This window comes from Mastacembelus armatus, chromosome 10 (assembly GCF_900324485.2).
Source record: "Mastacembelus armatus chromosome 10, fMasArm1.2, whole genome shotgun sequence".
In the NCBI taxonomy this organism is placed as follows: Eukaryota; Metazoa; Chordata; class Actinopteri; order Synbranchiformes; family Mastacembelidae; genus Mastacembelus; species Mastacembelus armatus.
The window spans coordinates 24,457,547-24,483,785 of record NC_046642.1 but is presented as its reverse complement, the minus strand read 5'-3'; the positions used below and the strand labels follow the sequence as shown (position 1 = coordinate 24,483,785).

Below are 26,239 nucleotides of genomic sequence, written 5' to 3'. Positions count from 1 at the left end.
GTTTTCACCCTCCTAGGTGAAGAACTAACTAGCCTCTTAGTACAGTAGTTTGTACAACTAGTTAGCTTCCACTGACTTCATCTAACTGTGCTTTCTCAGTAATTAAGTTCAGCAATTTCAGTCATATATGCATCACTTTTATTTTCATATTCCTGCTGGAATCCATGTCTTTTAAGTCAACCATTTCAGCTTCTAGGAGCCACACAGGTAGGTAGCTAGCTGCCTAACCAGCCAGGAGCGGTGTTTCTCGAGGTTGACTTGTTTTAAGGTGGACTGGTATTCCAAAATCATTGCCTGTGCCAGGCGTGCTGACAAGCCTCCTAGTCAACACGAAGATTGATGTTTGGAGAACTATCGACTGACATTCATGCTACTTTTAGTCTGTCAGTAAGCCAATATTTCTGAGTAGTTAAGTAGCTGACATATCACCTGGTTTTCAGAGCTCGTGTGTGAGCAAGATACTTGCATTTCTTTTGTTGCTGTTGTGCTCTGAGGTCCAACATAGTATCTTGTTTGTCTGTGGACAGCAGATCATCATATCCACATGTTGATACATGTCCAGAAACTCTCCAAATTTCTATGACCAGCCTCCATTTTCAGTGCTCAAGGCTACATACAGTATCTTAAACACCAGCTCCAGTCAGTCTGTAACCAGTAGGTGGTTCCAAAGGTAATCTGAATAAATCTGTCTGCTGCCAGTACACCCAACGCTGTGAATCTTTTCAACAGTCTCTTGTTCACAGGATGGGATGAGAAGGCCCCAAACAAATCTGCATTTCTCTCCTGACACAAAGTCTGTACACTGTTCAAAAACACAATGAAAACCAGTTAACCAGCCAGTCTACTCCATGTCCAAAAGCAGTCTGTAATCCAGCACTAGTTCAGAAGTCTATCTACCAGATGTCAGAGCTTAGTTCTCTGCTGGTGAGTGGTACGAAGCTGCTGTTCAGGTGGAGTTCTGGCTTCTTCCCAAGGGTACTGCTCTGAGGCACCTGGGAGACAGAAAGCACAGCAGTGATTAGCAGCACCTCCAAAACCCAGGGGTACAATTAAAAAGAGAGCAGGTACTGCCTTCTACAGTTTAAAGAGTATGCCAGTAATACACCATGGCTCATGTATGACAACTACACTGCTATATGACAACAATTTCCCACTTTCTTAGACTGAATAAATATTTGTGGCTGAAGTTATGAAGTTATGATTTTATACTATTCTACATTTTCATTTATCCAAACAGACCTCTTGTTCCCCAGTGAACTGCTCTGAACCCCTGGGGAGAAAAGAGGGGTTTCATTTTTAATGTGTTTAAACTCTGAGCACATGCACACACAGACACACTTACAGATAAGATGCAGATAAGAGAAACTAACTAAGAACAACAAAAACATACTGTAAGCGGCATTGTCCGTCCTCCCACCTGTCCATTCAGCAGTGTCATAGGGATGTTGCAATAGACATGGCGGCCCCCGGGGCCCAGAGTGGAAAACTGCATGGTGGAAGAAGGTGGGAGTGGAGGCGACAAGGAGGAAGGTTGTGGGGGAAGCTGAAACTCGTAACTGCGGCAGAAATGCCTCATTTGGGCAGCTGTAGCTGTGTGGCCGCTTCCCAGTGGCAAGGTCATCTGGTTATAGTCAGGGATCTCTGTCACCAAAGCAACCTGTGGTGAAAAACCATGATCATTTTACCACTTTATCACAGTATTATCGTGGTATTATAGCTGACATCACTTTTTGAAGACCAAACCTATAAGCAGTAACACTGACTTGAAAAAACAAAACAAACAAAAAGAATTCACCTGATGATGTCCATGGCGATTCTCATTAGGAGGTGCTAAGGAAGCAGAGGTGGTTGTCATGGCAATGGTAGAGACAGTGGTCTGCAGGTCACCAAAGAGGCCCTGTTCACCTGAGTCCATCACCTGATACCATAGAAACACAATTACTGTACATAGTTTTCACTGCACAGATTTACACACTAAACATTTATGTAAATGTTTGTATTTCTATAAATATAAATCAGTGAAAAAGATTTTATACTTCTAAAATTAACATAGTGATAGGACAAAGTGCTGATTACTACTGTACTGAATAATTTGATCTGTGCAATGTATAAAAGTTTTTCTATGATATACACACATATACAGTGGGGCAAAAAAGTATTTAGTCAGCCACCAATTGTGCAAGTTCTCCCACTTAAAAAGATGAGAGAGGCCTGTAATTTTCATCATAGGTATACCTCAACTATGAGAGACAAAATGAGAAAAAAAAATTCAGAAAATCACATTGTCTGATTCTGTAAGAGGCTCCTCTGTCCTTCACTCGTTACCTGTATTAATGGCACCTGTTTGAACTCGTTATCAGTATAAAAGCCACCTGTCCACACCCTCAAACAGTCACACTCCAAACTCCACTATGGCCAAAACCAGAGCTATCAAAGGACACCAGAAGAAATGTGTGAAGAAATCAACTGTGGGAGCAATTATTAGAAAATGGAAGACATACAAGACCACTGATAACCTCCCTCGATCTGGGGCTCCACGCAAGATCTCACCCCGTGGGGTCAAAATGATCACAAGAACGGTGAGCAAAAATCCCAGAACCACAGAGGTTACAAAGGCTAGCATCAATAACACACTACGCCGCTAGTGACTCAAATCCTGCAGTGCCGGACGTGTCCCCTTGCTTAAGCCAGTACATGTCCAGGCCCGTCTGAAGTTTGCTAGAGAGCATTTGGATGATCCAGAAGAGGATTGGGAGAATGTCATATGGTCAGATGAAACCAAAATAGAACTTTTTGGTAAAAACTCTACTCGTCGTGTTTGGAGGAGAAAGAATGCTGAGTTGCATCCAAAGAACACCATACCTACTGTGAAGCATGGGGGTGGAAACATCATGCTTTGGGGCTGTTTTTCTGCAAAGGGACCAGGACGACTGATCCATGTAAAGGAAAGAATGAATGGGGCCATGTATTGTCAGATTTTGAGTGAAAACCTCCTTCCATCAGCAAGGGCATTGAAGATGAAACGTGGCTGGGTCTTTCAGCATGACAATGATCCCAAACACACCGCCCGGGTAACAAAGGAGTGGCTTCGTAAGAAGCATTTCAAGGTCCTGGAGTGGCCTAGCCAGTCTCCAGATCTCAACCCCATAGAAAATCTTTGGAGGGAGTTGAAAGTCTGTGTTGCCCGGCGACAGCCCCAAAACATCACTGCTCTAGAGGAGATCCGCATGGAGGAATGGGCCAAAATACCAGCAACAGTGTGTGAAAACCTTGTGAAGACTTACAGAAAACGTTTGATCTGTCATTGCCTAACAAAGTATTGAGATGAACTTTTGTTATTGACCAAATACTTATTTTCCACCATAATTTGCAAATAAATTCTTTAAAAATCAGACAATGTGATTTTCTCATTTTGTCTCTCATAGTTGAGGTATACCTATGATGAAAATTACAGGCCTCTCTCATCTTTTTAAGTGGGAGAACTTGCACAATTGGTGGCTGACTAAATACTTTTTTGCCCCACTGTATATATATGTGTATATAATTTAAAGTATTTCTTGAAACTGATGCCATATGGCACATATTACAGTATGTGAAAAATGAATTATGTATAAAGTAATGTGCCTACAAGCGTAGTCATTAAAACCAGGGGTTAAGAAACTACAGAAGCAGCAATCATAGCCATATTTTGTGTCCTTGTCAAAATCATTTTGCTAAAGCTCATTTTAAGGTGACACTGACCATTATCACAACAAAGTAGGACAGGTGAACAAAAGTTACAGACATCCATGCAGTTGATAAATCCTGGAGATTTTGCTGGTTGTGAGGGGTCACAACACAGCTGATTGGCATTTATTGTATGTCTCCGATGGATCACTGGAGTTCTTCAGCGTTCTTGTGCAATTTTTCAAGAAGTTAGGAAGGGTGTTCCTCTGCCCATAAATGAAGAGGCAGTTCACCTTTTCCCAGCTTCACTGTGTTGTATAGCCAAGCATGAATAACTGTCAATGGCTATACTTTTACCTTTAGAAGGCCCTAAAATTTTGGGTTAAGGCACCATGTAACTTTGTTCTCAGACCAAACTCGGATATTCCATATCCATATCCATATTCAATATGTTTTAAGACTTTAGATTCTTATCACACAACACCATCAGGTATCTTATTGATCCCAGGTTCATTTTGTAGGACACCAAGCCCATAAAGAACCCACTAGAGTTCATGAATAACTATCTTCAGAGGCCAGAAGAACCAGCAGTCCAGCAGCAAATGGTCTGACCCCCACAGAGCCCTGATCTGGGCAGTGTGGAGTCAGTCTGGGATCACAGGAAGAGACAGAAACACTGGGACAGCCTGGAATCTACAGAAGAACTGCAGCAGCTTCTCCAAGGTTCTGCAAAGTACCAGGAGAAACTGAGTACAGGTCAAGCAAGAGAGAGCTGCTGCTGGTTTAAAAGGGGAGAGCTGCAGATACTGATTAGATTTAGGTTTGGTTACTTTTACTGCACTTTGGATGAAGTTAATTGACAAATGAGAAACTATTTATGTCATTTGTACTAAAAGCAGCCCCTGTGTGTTTTTAGTGCCTAACACTTTTGCACAGTACTGTAACCCTAACCCTGCAGTATATCAGTAGCCAAAATAGAACTGGAAATCCTTTATTATCATTGTCCCAGTTCTACTGCATCAACTGTTGAGGCAGTGAAGTACATTATACTCTGCTAGCTGTCGTTTCACACAGTACAAGTAGCAGCTAATCAGGGCATACATCACCTGAGGTATTAACACATGGTAAACATGTACAGGGTCCCCCCACTGTGATTCCAATTTTAAGATATTACCTGTGTTTAGCAGGCATTTCAAAATGTTGAAGTGAATGTCTAAGTAAATATGCAGACTGAACCCTGACTATGCAGAGAAATAATGTTTTATGCCTTAATACACTATGTTAAAACTATTTTATCCTCAGCAAGTGAATGAAATTGCCTCTTGCAGATCTTTACTGTAGTATTTCTTTTCTTTGGTAATGTAAAATGTCACTGTCAATGTAATTTTGTACAGGAAAGTCAACATAACGTGAAAAAAAAAAAACATACCTGGCGCCTTGACAATGTCTCTCTGCGTTTAGCTGGCATCTCGTAGACCACTTGTTTCCAAAACTTTGATGATAGCTCATTGCTCTTAGGACCCCGCCACTTGATGATGGATAAAACCTGAGGAGAAAGAAGGGACATGACTTTTTTTAACTGCTATAGTTTGTTAGTATTTGGTGATACCTTTCAGAGTATGCCCTCCATTCATCTCTCTCTCTTCCCATCTCTGTGTATATACCTTGATTGTATGTTTGAGTGCTTCAACCTCTTGGTAGTTGATGACATTTTTCAGGTCTGCACACTCTATCATGATCACCTAAGCATACAAGAACACAGGGTGTATGAGAAGCAAGAAGCATGACAATATCCAATAAATTTTTCAAGCCACACTCTGTATTATGAAATTCACTTTACAACTTCTTCAAAATAATGCAATCAAGCCAGAAAAAATTAAAACATACATCTACTTACACCTTATACAGAAATCCTGGATATTTCCTGACTCATACCTTGATCTCACCAGTAACCAGCATAGAGTGAAGGCGTGTCTCAATCTGAAAGATGCTCCACCCTCGTTTGGCGACATACTCTGGAGTGAGAACCATGATCAGACGCCTGCTCTGCTCCACGCTACGAGCCAAGTCCTCAATGTAGGCTGGGAGAGAGTGATGTGGAGACAAAGTGAAAAAGAGCAAGAAGAGAATTACAGACAGGAAAACCAGAAAAGTTTTTCTGGCAGAAAGTGCCAGAAGTGAAAAACTTACTAAAGACTGAAGCCTTATTTACATAATACAGCACAACAGGAGGTAGGACTTTGTTTTGTTATTATAATGCTGAGAAAAGGCAATGAACAAAGGGAGTCGGGATCAGCTTCAAATGATGTACACATCATCGAAGCACAGGATGAAAGCAAGTGTGATGCATTTGTGGAAACCTCAGCCACAGTGCTATCTATCCTAACCACATTTGATTTTGTTGTTTAAATCTCCAAATGTTGACATGATGTTTTTATTCCACAGTACATTGAACCAGTACACATTTTTATAACAACAGGAAAACTGAGGAGAGCTCAAACATCCATCCATTCATCACTTCATTTAAGTTTGTCCATAAATGACAGGATTGACTGACAGAAGTATAAAGCAGAGTGGCAGAAATGCTTGTGCAAGATTCCTGGCTCTGAAACGGGACAGTGAAGTCAGCTCTTAAATGGGGATCAGTTGTGCTGATACACAACCATCAGCTCTTATTTACAGAGTAAAATGTGAACTTGAGGAAGATGATGAACAGATGAGAAGATGTGAAAATTGAGCACTACAGTCTTAAAACTGCAGTACAGTTGCTACATATCAAGTCTGGTAGCAATGTAAGTTTCCAAAAAGTGCAATTTCAAATTATGTATTTGGAACAGTTTTTTGTAGCATGCATTGCTGCAATTGTTCATTATTTTTCATATTTGTGTTTAGTGGTGACGTCTGAAAATGGTGATTCAGTGAATAACAGAATCCCTCCCTCTGTAATGTCTCTCTCCTTCACCGTCTCTTCATTTGCTAACTAAATTAATGACAGTCTCTTCAACAGCACATTTCAATTTCATGCTCAATTTGAGGGGCACAAATAGTACAGAACATCATAAAATTCAGTGCCTTCTTTCCTCTCGTCTGGTTTGCCTTTCACACTTTATCTTTTCCTCATGTTTGTCCTCACTCTAAACTTCCTTTCCTCTTTCCGGCCCTTCACCTCCTCTTCCAGCACTCTTTTTTGGGGGATTATGAAACAACATAAACGGGTGACCCCGTGCCCACCTCTTTCTGTTCCTGCTGTTTGTCTCTCGTTCTCTTGTGCACTAATGGAGGAGATAATTGAATGGTGTATTTTAGGTCACATTACTGTGTTTCTCTGTCAATGGCTTTGGTAAGTAATGAAAAGCCACTACAGTATGTAACTATTAGGGCATGAGCAGCTTAGACCGTGTTCTGTGTGTAGTTATGCACAGTAGACATTTGTTTTTAGAGTGCTTTGGGGCCTCATAAATATGTTTTTTTTTTGTGGAAGAAGGCATAATTCAGGTAGAGGACAGACTGTGTAGAGCATGTTGATTCATAATGAACCTTATTTAAGTACATTTATGTATTCATCTTAAGAGAGAATGTTACACAATGCAGAAATCACACATTAGTTGCTTTCTTTCTGGCCACATATTAGTTGTCTTAACAGCTACATTCTTTTTTAGGACATTTTTGGGCTACACTGATTTTAGTAACAAAATGCTAACTGCACAGTGGATAATGGCTTAATATTTTAGTTCTTGCATTAGTTTGATAGTCAGCTGAATTAACTAAGGACCTCAATGTTTTAAAGCACTGAGCACATGTGAAAAAAGAATCAAATAGAAGTGCTCCTTAGGAGTTAAAAGCAATATAATAAACCAAGGAAAAGATCTGCCCTCATCCATGGGCAGCTTGTGGCACAAAAACAACCAAAAACAAACAAAAAACACTGAAGTAGATGGTTAATAATAAGATGCCTTAACTAGATATAGGCTAATATATTAAACAACAAGTAATGGCACACTTCGTCAGCATGTCTTTATAGGGATATTATATATCATTACACATTCAGTCCTGTGAAGCGTGTAGTCAACAAATAGTAGAGGACTATCTGAATAAACACCTGTCATTGATTTATAACCAACACAATTGTGGCAACACAATATCTGTAAAATCCCAGTGAATTATAGGTTTATTGTTCAGATGCTTCAGGAAATGATCTGCTCCACTCCAACTATGAAACCACATTTAATTTAAACACTACTGTGTTTTGGAAATTGTCACAGTATTTCAGGAGACACAAAAAAAAAAGAAAGTGTCTTTTCATTGCTCATTTTGTGGTGTTTTAACTACAAAAAGTGCTGTTTTACACACGTCTGAATATCAACAAAATCCCAGTGAAGTGTAACAGCAAAAACAGCATTTGGCACAAAAACTAAATGGCATATTGTGTATACTATTACACAGTGGCATGATTTTGTAAAGAAATGTCACTTTATTCTGACTTTAACGCTTCACCAATTTATGACCACTTGTGGGAAGAAATACAAGCTTTAAAGAAAAACACTGACATCTTCATTACTTTACAGTATGAGGTTGTGATGCAAGCAGCTGCCTATTTACAAATTCAGCTGACATGAAGGAACATAAGCTTTTAAGCTGCTAAATGTTTTTCAGCCAGTGACTAACATTGTCTTTTTGCCATTTAGGGTTTTCATGTTGTGTATAATGGGACTTTACACCTTTTTGCTGATAACAGCTGTTGCTGAAAACAATGCTAATTATAGCCTGTGAGAGTGAAGCACAACAATAAACCAAAACAATGACATGAAAAAGGCTCCATAGCTGAGGAAAACTGCACAGTTTAGTGATGACTGTGGGTTAGTCTCTATAAAATGGCTACCACTGAAATACAGGTAGCCATGTGACCTGTTGTTAAAAATATACATTATTGAAGCTTTAATGATTCATTCTACTGTGCAATAAATAGTGTAGGTGCACATTTAATTCACGTGCAAGACAAAAACAGACGAACCCCAGTACAATCTAATCAAAAGATTCACTGTCCCTGCGGCGAGTAAGGCCATAGATGAAAGTAGAAGTGATAGATGGATGTGTGTGTTTGCTGAGAACACTGACAGGATATCTGCAGTTTTATTCCACACTCCTGTCATTTTTGCAGCCCCAGGACAACATTAAATTGTTTCACTGTAATTGTTTACCCACTTTAGGAGATAAAATGAAAATCACAAACACATTGTGTGACGGTGCAAGTTACTTTTATCTTACAATATAAATATATGTGAATGAAAGGGGATAGACAGAGACAGACAGGTGGGTTTGCCTAAATGTGCATAGAGTATGTGTTTGTGTGTGTGTCATTCTTAGTAGCACAACAGTGTGTGCACTTGTGTGTGTGTGTGTGTCTGAAGTCACAGCATTGACAAATTTATTGAAACATTTATTTCCTCCTCAAACTGGCTAGAGAGTGACAACTTGATGTGTACTGTATCGTGTGTGTGTGTGTGTGTGTGTGTGTGTGTGTGTGTGTGTTTGCACTCTATGCATTCTTTACAGTAGCATATGCATGAGCATCTGTGAAAATAAGAGCTCAACATGAGATGGGATGGGAAAACCAGTTTGTGTGTATTAGTTTCTTAAAAGGTTGGGAACTGTGTATCAGTGTGTTGTGTATGTTTGTTGTTTAAGTGCACATGCACTGTGCACCTGAGAGCATATACAGACATGTGTGTGTCTGTTTGTAACTGCGTTATGAAGAAGATACACATACATTCTTTTTTATTGTGACAGAGTGATGAACTCTGGGTACTGGGGGCTGCAGTGCCCATAGAGATAGACAGGATGTGTGTGTGCATGCAAAGAAGTGGGTAAGGTAGATAGGTCGATACTTACTACTGCTGGGTATTAAATCTCTGTCTGGTATAAACAGCTTGTATCCATAATGTTTCTCCAAAACATCCGGCAGGATCTCCAAAGCAAATGTTTCCTCATCACTGCTCGTCCTGCCAGGAAGAAAAACAAAGAAGGCTCCAGATTGAAGTCAGATTCAAAGATGTCAATTAAATAAACACCTGGTGAACGCTACACATGCATTTTTTTTTAAATTATGGGATATATGCTGACCTCCCCAAAGAGTCCAGGTCCACTTTAGTATAGGACAGATAGGCATCATACTCCTTATTATCTGTGAAGAGAGTGAAAAAAACAAGAGAGAGAATGTAAGGACATGACAGGATGACACTTTCACAGTATCCTATTATTGGTAATTTATGTTTCAGAAATAACTTACCACAAATCACTGTGGTGACCAGACACAAAATTGATGTTTTTTCTAACTGTATGTTTAGTCTTGCTGGAAACACTTTGACTTCTCATCCAAGAGCTTTCTTCAGTTTTGACTGACTGGTGTGAACTGTGAGTCTTCAGAGTTGTGGACTCAGGTGGATGCTGGGTCTTGTCCTAAACACTGTCTCTCCTGTCCTGTGCCATGTGCTTGTGAAGCAGTTGCTGCATGCACTGAACTGCATATTCTACATTGTCTGTCTGGGTGTTTTGTCCTTAGGATGGATCAGCACAGAAATGTGGTGTTTGTAAAAGAACACCATGAGCTTTTCAACTACTCCAGCAATGTATGGAGTGACAACCCTTACCAAAAATAAGTATACTTAAAGCTTATTTTGTTAAGTAAACTTAAGTAAAGTTCAAATATGTTTCCCAAGTATACTTTATGGTACTTTAATTGGTAGGAACCAAACTGATAGGAACATGGCTAAAGGAGCAGTTATGAGTCAAATCATAAGTCCAGTGCGGTAGCCAGTGACTTATGTGTTACTAATGGTTGAGCTCCACCCTTGTACTATTTACTCTGAGCTATTTCACTTGCAACTACAAAAAAACTTAAATTATATGTATAAGACGAGAATACTTATTTACACTTAATTTTACTAAGAATATGTCAATCAAAACAGAGTACAAGTTTAGACCAAATACACTTAAATACTTCTGTATACTTGTCAATATAAGCCAAGTATTGTATACTTAAGTATAACTATAAGTACAGGCCGAGCACCATACTTATCACTATAGGCCAAGTATACTAGGATATAATTTTGTTTGATGAATCCATCCATCCATCATCTATACCCCCTTATTCCTAACCAAGGATCTGCTGGAGCCTATCCCAGCTCTCTCTGGGTGAAAGGCAGGGGTACACCCTGGACAGGTCACCAGTCCATCACAGGGCCACATAGAGACAAACAACCTCACACACTCACACTCACACTCACTCCTATGGGCAATTTAGAGTCACCAATCAACCTGACATACATGTTTTTTTTGAGTGTGAGAGGAAACCAGAGTACCTGGAGAAAACCTACGCAAGCACAGGGAGAACATGCAAACTCCTCATATAAAGGTCCCTGCTGGGTTTCAAACCAGGAACCTTCTTGCTGTGAGGCAACAGTGCTAACCACTAACCCACTGTGCTGCCCTGATGAATACATACAAAGTAAAATAAAAGTATATTATCCTGGTATAACTTTAAAAGAAGTACCAGCATACTAATATCAGATTTCTTTTTTGTAAGGGAATATGATTGTCCCTCTTGGAAGGGTTCTTACTGGACCTTCTGTGGTTTTGGTAAAGGCCTAGCTGAGGCAGTCCCTGTGCTTCCTGGATGTGTTTGTATCCTTTCTTCTGCCCCTGTAACCACATTCTCAGCCCATTGGTGCAGATAACTGATAACTCCCAGTTTGTGCTCCAGTGAATGATGCCAATTAAACAGTAAATACTGATCTGTGTGTAGGTTTCCTGTATATTTACAATCAGGCTTCTGTCATTTACAGTGTGTGTGGTACAGTACAGACTCAGTCAGTCAGAACTGAAGAAGCTTCATGGATGAGAGGTTATATGTTTTCAAGAACCTTAAACATGTCCAGTTTCCACCTGTAGCATTTTTGAAAGACCCCTAACTGGAACCCTGAGAATCTCTACAGACTGAGACTGAATAAGACTGAATTCAGTTGTTGTTTACACTTTTCAGTACCTGTTGTTTCTATGGCCTCAAACATCAATAGATGTGCTAACGAACTGGCCTCTAGTGTCCATGGTAATTTTGACACAATCACATGAAGAAATGAGCTGACATGGTATATAGAGCAGAAAAGACTGTTAGAGTGGATGGGTGGATCACAAAACACCAGACCTTCTCACAGGAGAGAAGTATTTGATTCCAGTGTGAAACTTTGTCTTTTATGTTGATTCTTAAACCCACTCAAATAGTTGGATTGAGTGAAGCAGCCAGAGTCAGTAAATATTACTGTAACCACAAAGCCAGGAATTTATTGTGGTGATGCTCCAATATATTTATTTAATAAGCATTATAAAACTAGAAACAAATGTCACATTGTCCAATATATCAATTAATTATAGCAGCATTAACGTTGAACCTCATCAATACTGTACTAGTAGTGACTCACTGTCCTCTACACCCAAATAACCACTTACAGATTTACAGGTGTCAGTGCTGCTGGTGTTATCCAGTTCTTTTTGTCTTTTTGGACAAGAAGTGACAATCTGAATTTATACCTTGTACAGTAGGGGTTAGCCAAGTTGAGTCCCAGTGATCCCTTAGCTGTGTAATGCTGACTGGCTCTCATTGGTTTTAGGGTAAAGCAAACTAAAACATGTTAACACAAGGTTTTCAAAGTGATAGATTAAATTATCTGTCTGCTTTCATAAAGGTTACGACCTTTAATCATGACAACAAAGGTGTGTGGTATGACCTCCTGAGCCATAACTATACTCAGATAACAAGTGATAATATGCCCGAGTGGTGTGATAACATCAGAAGTGTGTTGTGAGCGTGTGAGCGTAGAGCACAATAACATGTTGGCAACATGGAGGCTTTGAGCATTGACTTACTGCTGCCCTTCAGTGGTCTCTGCTTTTCCAGTATGCACTGTATGTTGATGTGAGCTGTCTGTCTGAGTGGTGTTGTATCATGTATGTATCCTGTAGTGAAAGTGAGCACTAAGGAAGGCTTACCATCTTCAGTTTCATCACTCCCAAAGTGTCTCCTGTAGCAGAGCATGATCTCTAGGTTGTAACACTTATAAAGTGCTGTTAGGACTCCCAGCAGCAGCAAAATGACCCCAAGACCTCCAGCCAACTCCAAGCGATACATATCTACAACGACAGAGGTGAGGGGATGCTAGATGAGATTTCTATTAGAAAATCTTCTGAAAATCAGATACTAATGGCAAAGTAAAAACATAATCACCTTTTCCCCAATTATATAACACAGCTAACAGACTATATTACTGAAGCTCAGATTTATTTGGGTTGATTTTCTCAGTTGCTTCTTTACAAAGTGGTTTGCTCACATCTGAGTAAACAGCGTCAATCTGCAACAATTTGACTTCAGGAAATATAAAAGATGAGAACTAAAATTGCTTTCAAACTGGAAAATTTTCTAAATTAGATAAAAGACTCAAACTCATTTATTCACAGAGATAAACACACACGGCAGATATTGTTTTTTTTCATTTGATGTGATTTATTCGATGACTCACAGCTGTATTTAGAGGCTTTCTTAACAGCCTGCCTACCATTCCTACAGATAAAGCACACTGAATTGAACTGAATTGACTGAAAAAGACAAAAAGACACACACACACACACACACACACACGCACACACAATGGTCATTGAGATGTGTGAGACATGTTAATCTGACTCCTGTAAAACCATGAAACTAGCTGGCTGTGAGGAACTAATTAATTAGGTGCTAATAAATTAGATTTGTTTGCTTCAGTTGCTGATATAGCAATTCTTTTTGGACTAGTCCCGTTCAAAAAGGAAGTCAAAGGAGACAAAAAAAATATCACAGTGAAACATTTATTTAAAGCTCAATGAGCCAATATTTTTGTTGTCAAAACTGAGTGTAATGATTCCCGGTAATTTGAAAGGGATGCCAGAAGTGCAATTAAAAAACCAACAGCTGATTCTTCACTTTGCTTCATCAGCCCATTGAGTCAAATCTATCAAAGACAAATATTTGCAAAACCAACCGGTTTGTGCTCATTCTTAGAGCATTTTCAATTAAAACATGTCCAGCAAAGCATGAATCCCAATTTGATGTGGTGTGTCCAGGTATGTTTTTGAGCGTGACATCTTCTTTGGCTGTTTTTTTCATGGCATGCCAAGTCAGTAACGGTTCATTGTTGTCCACTGTGTCTGGTATGGTACGAAACATCCTCTCAGGCTCCAGCTGAATCTGAATAACCCATATAAAGGTGAGAGTCCTGATTTATGGTAACAGTACCCTTTGCTGTTCTAATAGAAAATAGATAAAGACTGCAGACTAAATGGTTTGAGCCAGTTCTTTCACCTCTAACAGAGCAGGGCACAGTCACTTTACTGAAGTGTTCACTGAGACTTCAGCTGTGTAGAAGACAGTCAATGATGACATCTGAAACATAGCTAGTGAACCTGCAGCTTTTGTAGTTTTCATGACTCTGCTGGTTTGTGTGGTCATTGCTGCGTTTTATTAATGCTGCTTTTGGCAGTGAACATATGGTGCAGGTTAAGCCTCTTGAATCAAAGTGGAACTGACAGAAAAAGAAGGACAACTTGTGTAGTCTTTACCAGACATGCAGAGAATGCAAAATGTACAAATGTACAAATGTACAGCCTAAACACAAAGTATATTGGCTTGACAGGGAGAGACAGATGACCTCACATCAGCATGTTAGACCAACACACATACAAGACCTCAGATAGTCTCTGTGTGTGTGTGTGAGAATGAATGAGTGAAAGTGCTATCATAGGCAATATAAGTGTGTGGGAGATTAATGGAACAGGGCTGCTGAATGACACCACAGGAAATATGATCCATTACTATCTCTCTCTCACAATAATCCAATGCCAATGAGCTTTCCTGGGACCACTTTATTTTGAAATCGATGTCTATGAACATATGCACTACCATATTATGTCAGGAATTTTAATTTCATTTCAGTGTGTTTTTTTATTTGGCATATAGCATAAAGTAACAACAATATTATTCTTAACTAAACAAAATCCCATAACACTTTCAAAATGCAAAGGATCCACATACTGTCCTTTACGCTGTGCCTCCCTTCCATTGATTCTGTGGTCAGACCGTACAATACAAGTTTGTGAGGGCTTTGGTGGAGGTTCGAGGAAATATGTAGACTAGGAAGCAAAAAATGTGTGTGTAGGCAAGTTTATTTGTTTAGCACAATTCATACACAGAGTAATTCAAAGTGATTTACAGAAATAATAGACAAGTTAAAAGTCAAAAATCAAAATAAAAAACAGCAAATAGAAAATTAACTTGAAATTAAATTTAAAGAGAATGAGTGCAGATAAAACACTTTTCAGTTATGCTGAGCTAAAAAGAAAGGTTTTTAGCTGTTTAACATTGTCACAGATGAGGATTGTCTAACATCATCAGGAAGACTATTCCAGATTTTAGCTGCATAAAACTGAAATACTGCTTCTCCACGTTTAGTCCTGACTCTGGGCATGAGCAGAAGACCTCTTCCTGATGTTCTCAGAGTTCGAGATGGTTCATATGGCACCAACATGTCAGAGATGTACTGTGGTGTGAAATATTACAACCACATGAACAGCTTCAAATGTTAAACAAGTTATTGATCCACTGGTCGAAAGGCTTTGTGATAAGGGTTACTGCTCCATAAATGTCAATATATGGTAGTGAAATATTTCCTGCTTAAAAATAATATGGATAAGCACAAATGTTTGTAACTGTTGAGAAGGGTTTCTTATTGATAGAGCAATAAAAACATTTAGTGTGCTACCACCAAGTGGTCACTAGGTCATTGCTAGTCTTAATCCTTTATGTTTACACTCTGCAACAGTAAAGTTTTAGCCACTGTTCCTACGTCTTATTTGACCAAACACATCACCACTTACCTTTAATATTACTAATTATCTCACAAAGGGACTCGTTTATAAATGAAACAAACTGCCGAGGGACAAAGTGTATGCAACTGTATTGTTTCCATACAGTGGGTACGGAAAGTATTCAGACCCCTTTAAATTTTTCACTCTTTGTGTCATTGCAGCCATTTGCCAAAATCAAAAAAGTTCATTTTATTTCTCATTAATGTTCACTCAGCACCCCATCTTGACAGAAAAAAACAGAAATGTAGAAATTTTTGCAAATTTATTAAAAAACAAAAACTGAAATATCACATGGTCGTAAGTATTCAGACCCTGTGCTCAGTATTGAGTAGAAGCATCCTTTTGAGCTAGTACAGCCATGAGTCTTCTTGGGAATGATGCAACAAGTTTTTCACACCTGGATTTGGGGATCCTCTGCCATTCTTCCTTGCAGATCCTCTCCAGTTCTGTCAGGTTGGATGGTGAACGTTGGTGGACAGCCATTTTCAGGTCTCTCCAGAGATGCTCAATTGGGTTTAGGTCAGGGCTCTGGCTGGGCCAGTCAAGAACGGTCAGAGTTGTTCCGAAGCCACTCCTTTGTTATTTTAGCTGTGTGCTTAGGGTCATTGTCCTGTTGAAAGGTGAACCTTCGGCCCAGTCTGTGGTCCTGAGCACTCTGGAAGAGGTTTTCTTCCAGGATATCTCTGTACTTGGCCACATTCATCTTTCCTTCAATTGCAACCAGTCGTCCTGTCCCTGCAGCTGAAAAACACCCCCACAACATGATGCTCCCACCACCATGTTTCACTGTAAGGATTGTATTGAGCAGGTGATGAGCAGTGCCTGGTTTTCTCCACACATACCGTTTAGAATTAACACCAAAAAGTTCAATCTTGGTCTCATCAGACCAGAGAATCTTATTTCTCATAGTCTGGGAGTCCTTCATGTGTCTTTTGGCAAACTCTATGTGGGCTTTCATGTGTCTTGCACTGAGGAGAGGCTTCCGTCGGGCCCTTCTGCCATAAAGCCCCGACTGGTGGAGGGCTGCAGTGATAGTTGACTTTGTGGAACTTTCTCCCATCTCCCTACTGCATCTCTGGAGCTCAGCCACAGTGATCTTTGGGTTCTTCTTTACCTCTCTCACCAAGGCTCTTCTCCCACGATTGCTCAGTTTGACTAGACGGCCAGGTCTAGGAAGAGTTCTGGTTGTCCCAAACTTTTTCCATTTGAGGATTATGGAGGCCACTGTGCTCTTAGGAACCTTGAGTGCTGCAGAAATTCTTTTGTAACCTTGTCCAGATCTGTGCCTTGCCACAATTCTGTCTCTGAGCTCCTTGGGCAGTTCATTCGACCTCATGATTCTCATTTGCTCTAACATACACTGTGAGCTGTAAGGTCTTATATAGACAGGTGTGTGCCTTACCTAATCAAGTCCAATCAGTTTAATTAAACACAGCTGGACTCCAATGACGGAGCAGAACCGTCTCAAGGAGGATCAGAAGAAATGGACAGCATGTGAGTTAAAAATGAGTGTCACTGCAAAGGGTCTGAATACTTATGACCATGTGATATTTCAGTTTTTCTTTTTTAATAAATTTGCAAAAATTTCTACATTTCTGTTTTTTTCTGTCAAGATGGGGTGCTGAGTGAACATTAATGAGAAATAAAATGAACTTTTTTGATTTTGGCAAATGGCTGCAATGACACAAAGAGTGAAAAATTTAAAGGGGTCTGAATACTTTCCGTACCCACTGTATTTCACACAATAATCAGTAACTTTCAAATATGCAAAACAACACTGTAAGTTAGACAGATGGCCAGGGACAAAATGGCAGGAGAGCAGATTTACATTACAGCGAGTGGAGGAAGAGAGCAGCATGCCTATCAATTAAGTTTCAGCTAAAAAAAAACTACAACTCCTGTGGATAAAAAATCATCCATTCATTATCTATATCCACTTATTCCTACCCAGGGTCACAGGGATCTGCTGGAGCCTATCCCAGCTCTCTTTGGGTGAAAGGCAGGGGTCCACCCTGGACAGGTCACCAGTCCATCACAGGGCCACACAGAGACAAACAACCTCACACACTCACACTCACACTCACTCCTATGGGCAATTTAGAGTCACCAATCAACCTGACATACATGTTTTTGGACTGTGGGAGAAAACCAGAGTACCTGGAGAAAACCCAGGCAAGCACAGGGAGAACATGCAAACTCCTCACAGAAAGGCCCCTGCTGGGTTTCAAACCAGGAACCTTCTTGCTGTGAGGCAACAGTGCTAACCAGTACTGCCCCTTTTTTTCAAAAGAATCCTGACCTATAACACCTGCCATGAAAATCATTTGTATCTTTAAAGATTTAGAACAGATCTGTCACATTCAGGGGAGCTCAGCTGTGAAAGAAGCACCATCTTACTGTGGAACAGTGCTTTAGAGCTTTAGATTAAAATATAGGCTTTGAGCTTGGTGAGCCTTGTACATGACATCTTGTGTTGATTTGGTGTGTTCCTCTGTTTGTTCTGCCAATGTTTTCACCTTTTTTCACTGATACATTTTCATTTTAGCTGTTATTTTTCCTATTTTAGTTATGGATTTAGGATTAGGTCTGCTTCTTTTTCTAGTTGTAGCATCAAACTACCACACCTGAAAATATCAGGGGCAGGGTTAGTGTTCTTGAAATGTACTTGAAAATGGTCATTAGTGCTTCACATAACCTTTTACAATGCATCCTTTTATCTCCCACCACAGCCTGTAATCCACCTGAAGTTACCACATTTGACCAGTAGACGTCTCTCCAACTCTATTCTAAACAGCTACAACACTTTCACTTGTACCCAGACACACCAAGAGGGCACAGAGCAGGGGATGGGATGGGAGGGAGAGGGAGAGAAGGAGCAGCGGTCTGTGGGGGGGAAGAAAAATAGTGAAATTTAACTAATCGCCAAATATTTGCTCTGCAGTGACATAAACCCATATTGCTTCCATTAGTAATGGGACACATTTGGAAACCTCCATGTTTCTCTCCATCTTTCACTGCCTGTGTCCAACCCATCACCACTGCCCCTTCACCTTTCTTTGATATTTGTCATAAGGTGAGGGGGTCACATGATGTCATCTCCTAATAGTGACACAGGAAAAGGGGAGTTGAATTTGAACACTGCATTTTAAATATACTTTTTACTCATTAGGCATAAAAAGAGAATTGACTAAATTTCAATGAGATTTTTTAAGCCTACATAACTTCTTCCCTGCTCTCTTCTTTTCACAACAAACATATCACTAACATAAAAATAGCTTTAAAGTTTATGCTCAGCTTCCAATTAAGAAACATGTTTCCATGGCTTAACATGTAGTGTCTCTGATTGCCACTAGAGGCCACCACTATTGAAAAGATTAGTGTCTTCAGTGTAAATAAGAACTTTTAGTTAACTTAATTATTTCAGTTCATCGAGTCCCATGATATAAGAAATACATAAATAAAGGTGAAAACTAGACATTTGAAGTAAAACTAACTTAAAATGTACACTAAAATAGTAATGCTACTTTTCTATAAAGCTGGGGGGCTGACAAGAGCTGGTAGACCTTTTTTTGAAAGGCAACTAAACATAATACCTCTTATTTCCAACACAGGCACAGGTTTCAACACTGTTAAATCTCATGCTCACTCTGGTGCTTGAGAAAACTGAATTTCATGTGTAAAATTGACCCATTAAGATTATGATGAAACATCCCTCTCTGTCCTTATGTTTTTTTTTTTTTAATTCCTAGCAGTACCCTCGTCTCCCTTCAGTATGCGTCTATCCCTTCATTTTTCATTCTAGTAAGGCTTTTGTCATGGTGGCTGAAGGCACCTCTTTCTGCTCTGTCAGTTGCAATAATTGGATATGTATGGTGTGTGTCCTGTAGGTGTGTGTGTGTGATTGCATGCGTGCAACATAGATGCATCAACCCATTACCTTGGCTCATTGCAGGGTGAGAGCACATCCTAATTCAATCGCACACACACTGCATGAAACCAAGCTTTGCTAAGTTGCGCTAATGTAGGATAACCTGTGCTTTGGGTAGGCTGTCATGTTGTATTCAGGCAGTCTAATGTGTGGCTATGAACTTCAAGACCTCATGCCAGGATGGGCCAGAACAGTCTGTTCGCTAGTTGTCCTGGTTACTGGGGTTAGTATAAAAGTAGCCAGCACCATACAGACTGCTCGTGTTCAGTGAGTTTCATTCAATGCAATTATTCAGGACACTGTAATACTATGGCCCTGACTCTGCCTATCTTAGAGGTCTTGTCATGGAAGTCTTTGTGAGTTTCAAGTGGTGGAAACGTAGACAGCAAAGAAAAACATTCATTGTATCTCCACATGGTCATTGCATCTTTTGCCACTTTTAAAGACACTAAAACATTATTATCTGATTTCTTAACTGACTGAACAAGTAAAGCTGCAGGCCATTAAACCAAAAACAATGACCAGAATGATGCCTCAGTGGTCCATACAGCAGACCTGGGAGATAATTTACTGTGGATTCACCACTACAAGAGCTATTTTTTAACACACATACTGTATATATTAAATTACATTGTTAGGTGCTGATATAGGTATGGGCACCTATAGGTATGGGCACCGTAGTGAGTTGGAATGAGAAAGTATAGTACATGTTGGCAAATAAGTTCCTGTACATGAAATCTCTCAATGTGTAGGTTAATACATGTTATGTACTACCTTACTTCTACTAAAGGTGATTTACCAAGTAGCCATTTTTAGCTGTAACCATTCTCCAAGCTTCCATTGCTTTTCTAACTGGCACAGCATTTTGTATAAGATTTTAAATAGAGTGAGCTAGTATTGATTTTCCACACAGATGATTTTGCTTCTTCTTACTCTGATAAAGGACAAAAAGTCCATATGTTGGTTGTGCCAGCAGGATAACGCAGCAATAATAACAGCAACATGTAATAGTTACTGGGTGAGATCTAATGAATGTAGTAATTATTACACTAGAATACACATCATACTCAGGGCAGATGAACCTTGTTATATTCTGTTGCTACTGATTTGAACTAATTTCTAACCCTTCCCCTTCATTTTGCCACCTGGTTATAACTGTGCACTGTAAGCCAGACCATAGCTTCTACATGCACATGTTCATCCACTGATCACAGCTGCATTTGCATCTTGTCTTACGACCTTCTGGTCCAATATGCTATTGTGCCATTCTTCTTGATTGGCTTACTTACTAACTTACTTGACTGGCTGGAGGTTTTTTCTTTTGTGAAAGGGAGTTATTTAATTAGTTAAATTAGTTCATGTGATGTGTTAACAGAATAATATGATAGCCTTTAAATCTAATATTAATTACTTTGTGATTATGCTCATAAAGCAACAAGGACTCCTTTCCAGGTTAAAGCTATGATCTATACTGATCACAGAGAAGGACATGTAGGTAAAGACCAGCACACAAGTCAAAGAAGTTTTAAGCTCTGGAAGCACTGAAGTGTGGATTGTGCAAACGGTCGTACAATCTAGTACTAAACTCTATTGCCTAGGTTTTGCACCAATCATCAAATACCTATATTGCTGAGTCTAGGGAAAGTAAGAATCAGGTGGAGATAGAGAAACTGAGGAAGACATGGCTCAGAGCAATAGTCACAGCAACACACCTCTTTAAGAATTAAAATGAAATGATTAGTTTATATATGGATTGTGCAAGTAAAAAGCCATTTTGGTAACTAATTGGTTTGGACTGACTGACAGTCAAATCAAGTCATTTTAAGATTTCTTCCTTTCACTAATTGTTAACACTTCATTGACCAAACTTATAATCAGTTAATTGAGAAAATAATGGCAGATTGATCAGTAATGAAAATAACTGTGTGGGACTAGGAACCATTTTAAGAGGCTTCATTTCCACGGTCCAGTAGCAATTGCACTCAGTTGCTAATCAGTTGCTGTTTTTTTGTAGACATTATGTGTCTTCCTTTACACTGTGTGTGTATATGGAAGTGCATCATCTTAAATAGAGGAACATGGTTTTAAACAAACCCGTTGCTATTCTGTGTATACGGTGGTGTGAAAAAGTGTTGGCCCCCTTCCTGATTTTTTATTTTTTTGCATCTTTGTCACACTTTGTTTCAGATCATCAAACAAATTAAAAGTAAACACATCATGCAGTTTTTAAAAGAAGGTTTTTATTATTAAGGAAAAACAAAATACAAAACTACATGCTCAGTGTGAAAAAGTGTTTGCCCCCCCTGTTAAAACATAACTTAACTGTGGTTTATCACACCTGAGTTCAATTCCTCTAGCCACGCCCAGGTCTGATTATTGCCACACCTTTTCGCAATCAAGAAATCACTTAAATAGGACCTGCCTGACAAAGTGAAGTAGACTAAAAGATCCTCAAAACCTAGACATCATGCTGAGATCCAAAAAAATTCAAAAACAAATGAGAAAGAAAGTAATTGAAATCTATCAGTCTGGAAAAGGGTATAAAGCCATTTCTAAAGCTTTGGGACTGCAGCGAACCACAGTGAGAGCCATTATCTACAAATAGCGAAAACATGGAACAGTGGAGAACCTTCCCAGGAGTGGCCGGCCAACCAAAATTACCCCAAGAGCACAGCGACAACTCATCCAAGAGATCACAAAAGACCCCACAACAACATCCAAAGAACTGCAGGCCTCACTTGCCTCAGTTAAGGTCACTGTTCATGATTCCACCATAAGAAAGAGACTGGGCAAAAATGGTCTGCATGGCAGAGTTCCAAGACGAAAACTGCTGCTGAGCAAAAAGAACATAAAGACTCGTCTCAGCTTTGCCAGAAAACATTTTCCCAAGACTTTTGGGAAAATACTCTGTGGACTGACGAGACAAAAGTTGAACTTTTTGGAAGGTGTGTCCCATTACGTCTGGCGTAAAAGTAACTTTCAGAAAAAGAGCATCATACCAACAGTAAAATATGGTGGTGGGAGTGTGATGGTCTGGGGCTGTTTTGCTGCTTCAGGACTTGGAAGACTTGCTGTGATAAACGGAACCATGAATTCTGCTGTCTACCAAAAAACAATTCTGCAAAGATGAGTGGGCCAAAATTCCTCCACAGCGCTGTAACAGACTCATTGCAAGTTATCACAAACACTTGATTGCAGTTGTTGCTGCTAAGGGTGGCCCAACCAGTTATTAGGTTTAGGGGGCAAACACATGGCCATGTAGTTTTGGATTATGTTTTCCCTTAATAATAAAAACCTTCATTTAAAAACTGCATGATGTGTTTACTTATCTTTGACTAATATTTAAATTTGTTTGATGATCTGAAACAGTGTGTGACAAACATGCAAAAAAATAAGAAATCAGGAAGGGGGCCAACACTTTTTCACACCACTGTATATACATCAGATCTGAACATACACATGCACATATACAAGCAAAATATAATGTAAACTACAGCAATACTGTCTATTGTGTTCATGTTCAAGTTCTGTGCACCAGCACACCCACAAAAACACACAGTTTCCTGTATTTGTCCACGTAATTACAGTGTTAAGTAATCAAAACCTGACAATTCTGATCCTGACCCCCTTTGGAGGTGTTTGTTTGTATGATGCTGTGTGTGTGTGTGTGTGTGTGTGTGTGAGACAGAGAGCGAGAGAGAGAGAGTCCCCAGGGTGCTAGTTAAGTATGGTAAGATAGATTTGACACCCAGGGCGTTCAGCAGGAGTCAGACATGGAGAGAGAAAGACCTTTTTGTAGTTCCTCGCTCTCCTTCTTTTCCTTTACACTTCGTCTCTCCCAATTCTCTCATACATGCCTCACCGTCGCCATCTTTATTATTGTCTGTCTGCAGCTATTATTTCTCCCTTATTCTCTAGTTTCCATCCCCTATGTTTCTGTCTGTATATCTCTTTCCACATCCCTCCTTATTACTGCTTTTTTGCATCACACATATTTACTTCATAGAGTGTGGCTCTCTTAAACAGAGCTGAGGTAACAAAGAAAATGCCTCCTCTAGAGCTGTTTAGCTATTCTGTGTTTCTGTTAGTCTCGGTAGGTTTCTCTCTGTTTCTCTGGGTCGTGGCCTCTGACTCAAACAGGCCCATTCTCTCTGCTCATCAGATGGGAAGCAAGATACTGCAGGATGGCTGCGAATGTTTTACAAAGGGAGCAGTACCCTCATGCATTTTTCAGCTGAATATTTAAAATGGTAACTATGAGATCTAAGTTTTTTTTATTTTGTCTCCATCTGTGCTGTTCAGCATTCATAATGGTGGTGCTTTTTTCCATCGCACTTACTTAGTGGAGATCACCTGCCAATCAAACAAAGTCCAGTACTGGGGCATTTTATAGGTGGAACTACTTTCTTTCATTCAGCTGTTTAGGAGCAGCTACCCTAACTTTTGGAAATATGCTTTTGAAATCTTTTACAATTTTGCACATTTATCTTGGAGACTGTTTACATCTACAAACATTCAGTTCCTCAGTAGGGTGGGGTGGGGGGTGATTCCTTCTTAACAGAATTAAAAAGCAAAATTAAATATCTCCCAGATAACTAGGGCATGGTTGGCATTAAAATGAGTACCCCAGGGTAAAAAACACCCACTGCTTTTTGTAAAATATGCTGTTGAAGCTTTGAAACCAGAGGTTTATTTTGTACAACTGCCTGTCAAGTCTAGATATTTGCATCATACTGGGTATTCAAAATATTTATCTTGAGAACTTTGTCAAATACATTTGTTTAGTTTTTCAGGAGTTGAAAATGAAGCTTGATCAATCACTGTTGTTCCATTAATTATGGAGCTAGAGCTCTTAATCTTTAAGTTTTGTTAGTCAATGTCAATCAAAGTCAATTCTAGAGTTAGCATGGATACAAAAAGTGTCAGAAACTTCACATTGTTCATAATGATCAACCTTACTGAAATAACTGTGATGAGTATGCTGTTCCTAATATACAAAATCATTACAGCAGACAGGGGGTGCCACAGGGCTCAACTCTCAGCCACATACAGTGGGTACGGAAAGTATTCAGACCCCTTTAAATTTTTCACTCTTTGTGTCATTGCAGCCATTTGCCAAAATCAAAAAAGTTCATTTTATTTCTCATTAATGTACACTCAGCACCCCATCTTGACAGAAAAAAACAGAAATGTAGAAATTTTTGCAAATTTATTACAAAAGAAAAACTGAAATATCACATGGTCATAAGTTTTCAGACCCAGGTCTAGGAAGAGTTCTGGTTGTCCCAAACTTTTTCCATTTGAGGATTATGGAGGCCACTGTGCTCTTAGGAACCTTGAGTGCTGCAGAAATTCTTTTGTAACCTTGGCCAGATCTGTGCCTTGCCACAATTCTGTCTCTGAGCTCCTTGGGCAGTTCCTTCGACCTCATGATTCTCATTTGCTCTGACATGCACTGTGAGCTGTAAAGTCTTATATAGACAGGTGTGTGCCTTTCCTAATCAAGTCCAGTCAGTTTAATTAAACACAGCTGGACTCCAGTGAAGGAGCAGAACCATCTCAAGGAGGATCAGAAGAAATGGACAGCATGTGAGTTAAATATGAGTGTCACTGCAAAGGGTCTGAAAACTTATGACCATGTGATATTTCAGTTTTTCTTTTGTAATAAATTTGCAAAAATTTCTACATTTGTTTTTTTTTCTGTCAAGATGGGGTGCTGAGTGCACATTAATGAGAAATAAAATGAACTTTTTTGATTTTGGCAAATGGCTGCAATGACACAAAGAGTGAAACATTTAAAGGGGTCTGAATACTTTCCGTACCCACTGTATAGTATTCCCTGTCGTTCCTTGTAAACATCAACTGTTGTTTTTACTGTAGTGCTATATATTTTAATTTAAGGGTTATGGTGATGATCAAAATAGTTTCTGCCAGTACAGACAAGCACAGTCATATAAACAAAACAGATTTGAACCATACAATGTGCTGCTGGTTGCATTAATTTTGCCTGCAAGGTGTTTGTCATTTATGTTATTGTTTTAAGGTAAGCAACAAAAATGGGATGAAAAAACTTTGGAAGGTTTTCTCCACATTTGTGGCACTCCTTTGAACTTTTCAAAGTAACTGGAAAAAAGAAGAAATTCAGAGAAAGTAATCTACCTTTCTTCTGCAGTATAGCACTCCCACTGCGCCTCCCTATATGGTTCTCTACGTAACAGGTGTAATTGGCCAGGTCTGCATCATCCACAGCATCAAACGTTAAGGAAAGCTGCACCTCCTTCTCTCCTAAATGCTCCCTCAAGATCCTGGACAAACAAAGAAACATAGATGACAGGTGACAAGCAGAACATTTAAAATGTTTTTAATATATAAGATGAGGAGGATGTGAGAAGAGCAGAGTAAAAGAGAAGAAAGAGAAAAAACAAGTATGAGTAACCTTAGCATCAACTGGAGTTTCCTGTCTCCAAGATGACCTATTATAAATAAAGAATAAGCAGAAAAGGTAGAGGGGAAAATGAAGAAGAATCAAGGAAAAACTGAGAAGATGTAATATTAATTATAGAAACAAGAAATTCCAGGGTTTCCAAATTAATCGTCTGAAATCTCTGCTAAAAAGAAACAGAAAGGCAGTGTGGAGCAGACTAAAAGGAGCACAGAGGGAACAGGGAGGCATATGCACAAAACACGGGCAACAGC

The 26,239-nt window shown here is 39.4% G+C and overlaps 1 protein-coding gene across 2 annotated transcripts in view; it reads right to left on the bottom strand.

The window, feature by feature from the left end:
* Positions 1-893: 893 nt before the first annotated feature.
* The window catches only part of il1rapl2 (interleukin 1 receptor accessory protein-like 2), a 397,230-nt gene continuing 371,884 nt past the window's right edge, over positions 894-26,239 (bottom strand). The window contains exons 8-18 of one of the 2 annotated variants that reach the window (XM_026331028.1): positions 25,703-25,848; positions 12,709-12,849; positions 9,787-9,847; positions 9,556-9,665; positions 5,602-5,747; positions 5,331-5,408; positions 5,096-5,212; positions 1,796-1,918; positions 1,418-1,657; positions 1,240-1,270; positions 904-992 (exon numbers count right to left, since the gene is read on the bottom strand). In XM_026331028.1, the coding sequence (XP_026186813.1) occupies positions 904-992; positions 1,240-1,270; positions 1,418-1,657; positions 1,796-1,918; positions 5,096-5,212; positions 5,331-5,408; positions 5,602-5,747; positions 9,556-9,665; positions 9,787-9,847; positions 12,709-12,849; positions 25,703-25,848 (1,282 nt within the window). Of the gene's footprint in view, positions 993-1,239; positions 1,271-1,417; positions 1,658-1,795; positions 1,919-5,095; positions 5,213-5,330; positions 5,409-5,601; positions 5,748-9,555; positions 9,666-9,786; positions 9,848-12,708; positions 12,850-25,702; positions 25,849-26,239 lie in introns of both variants that reach the window. The other variant, XM_026331029.1, reaches the window with a different exon arrangement.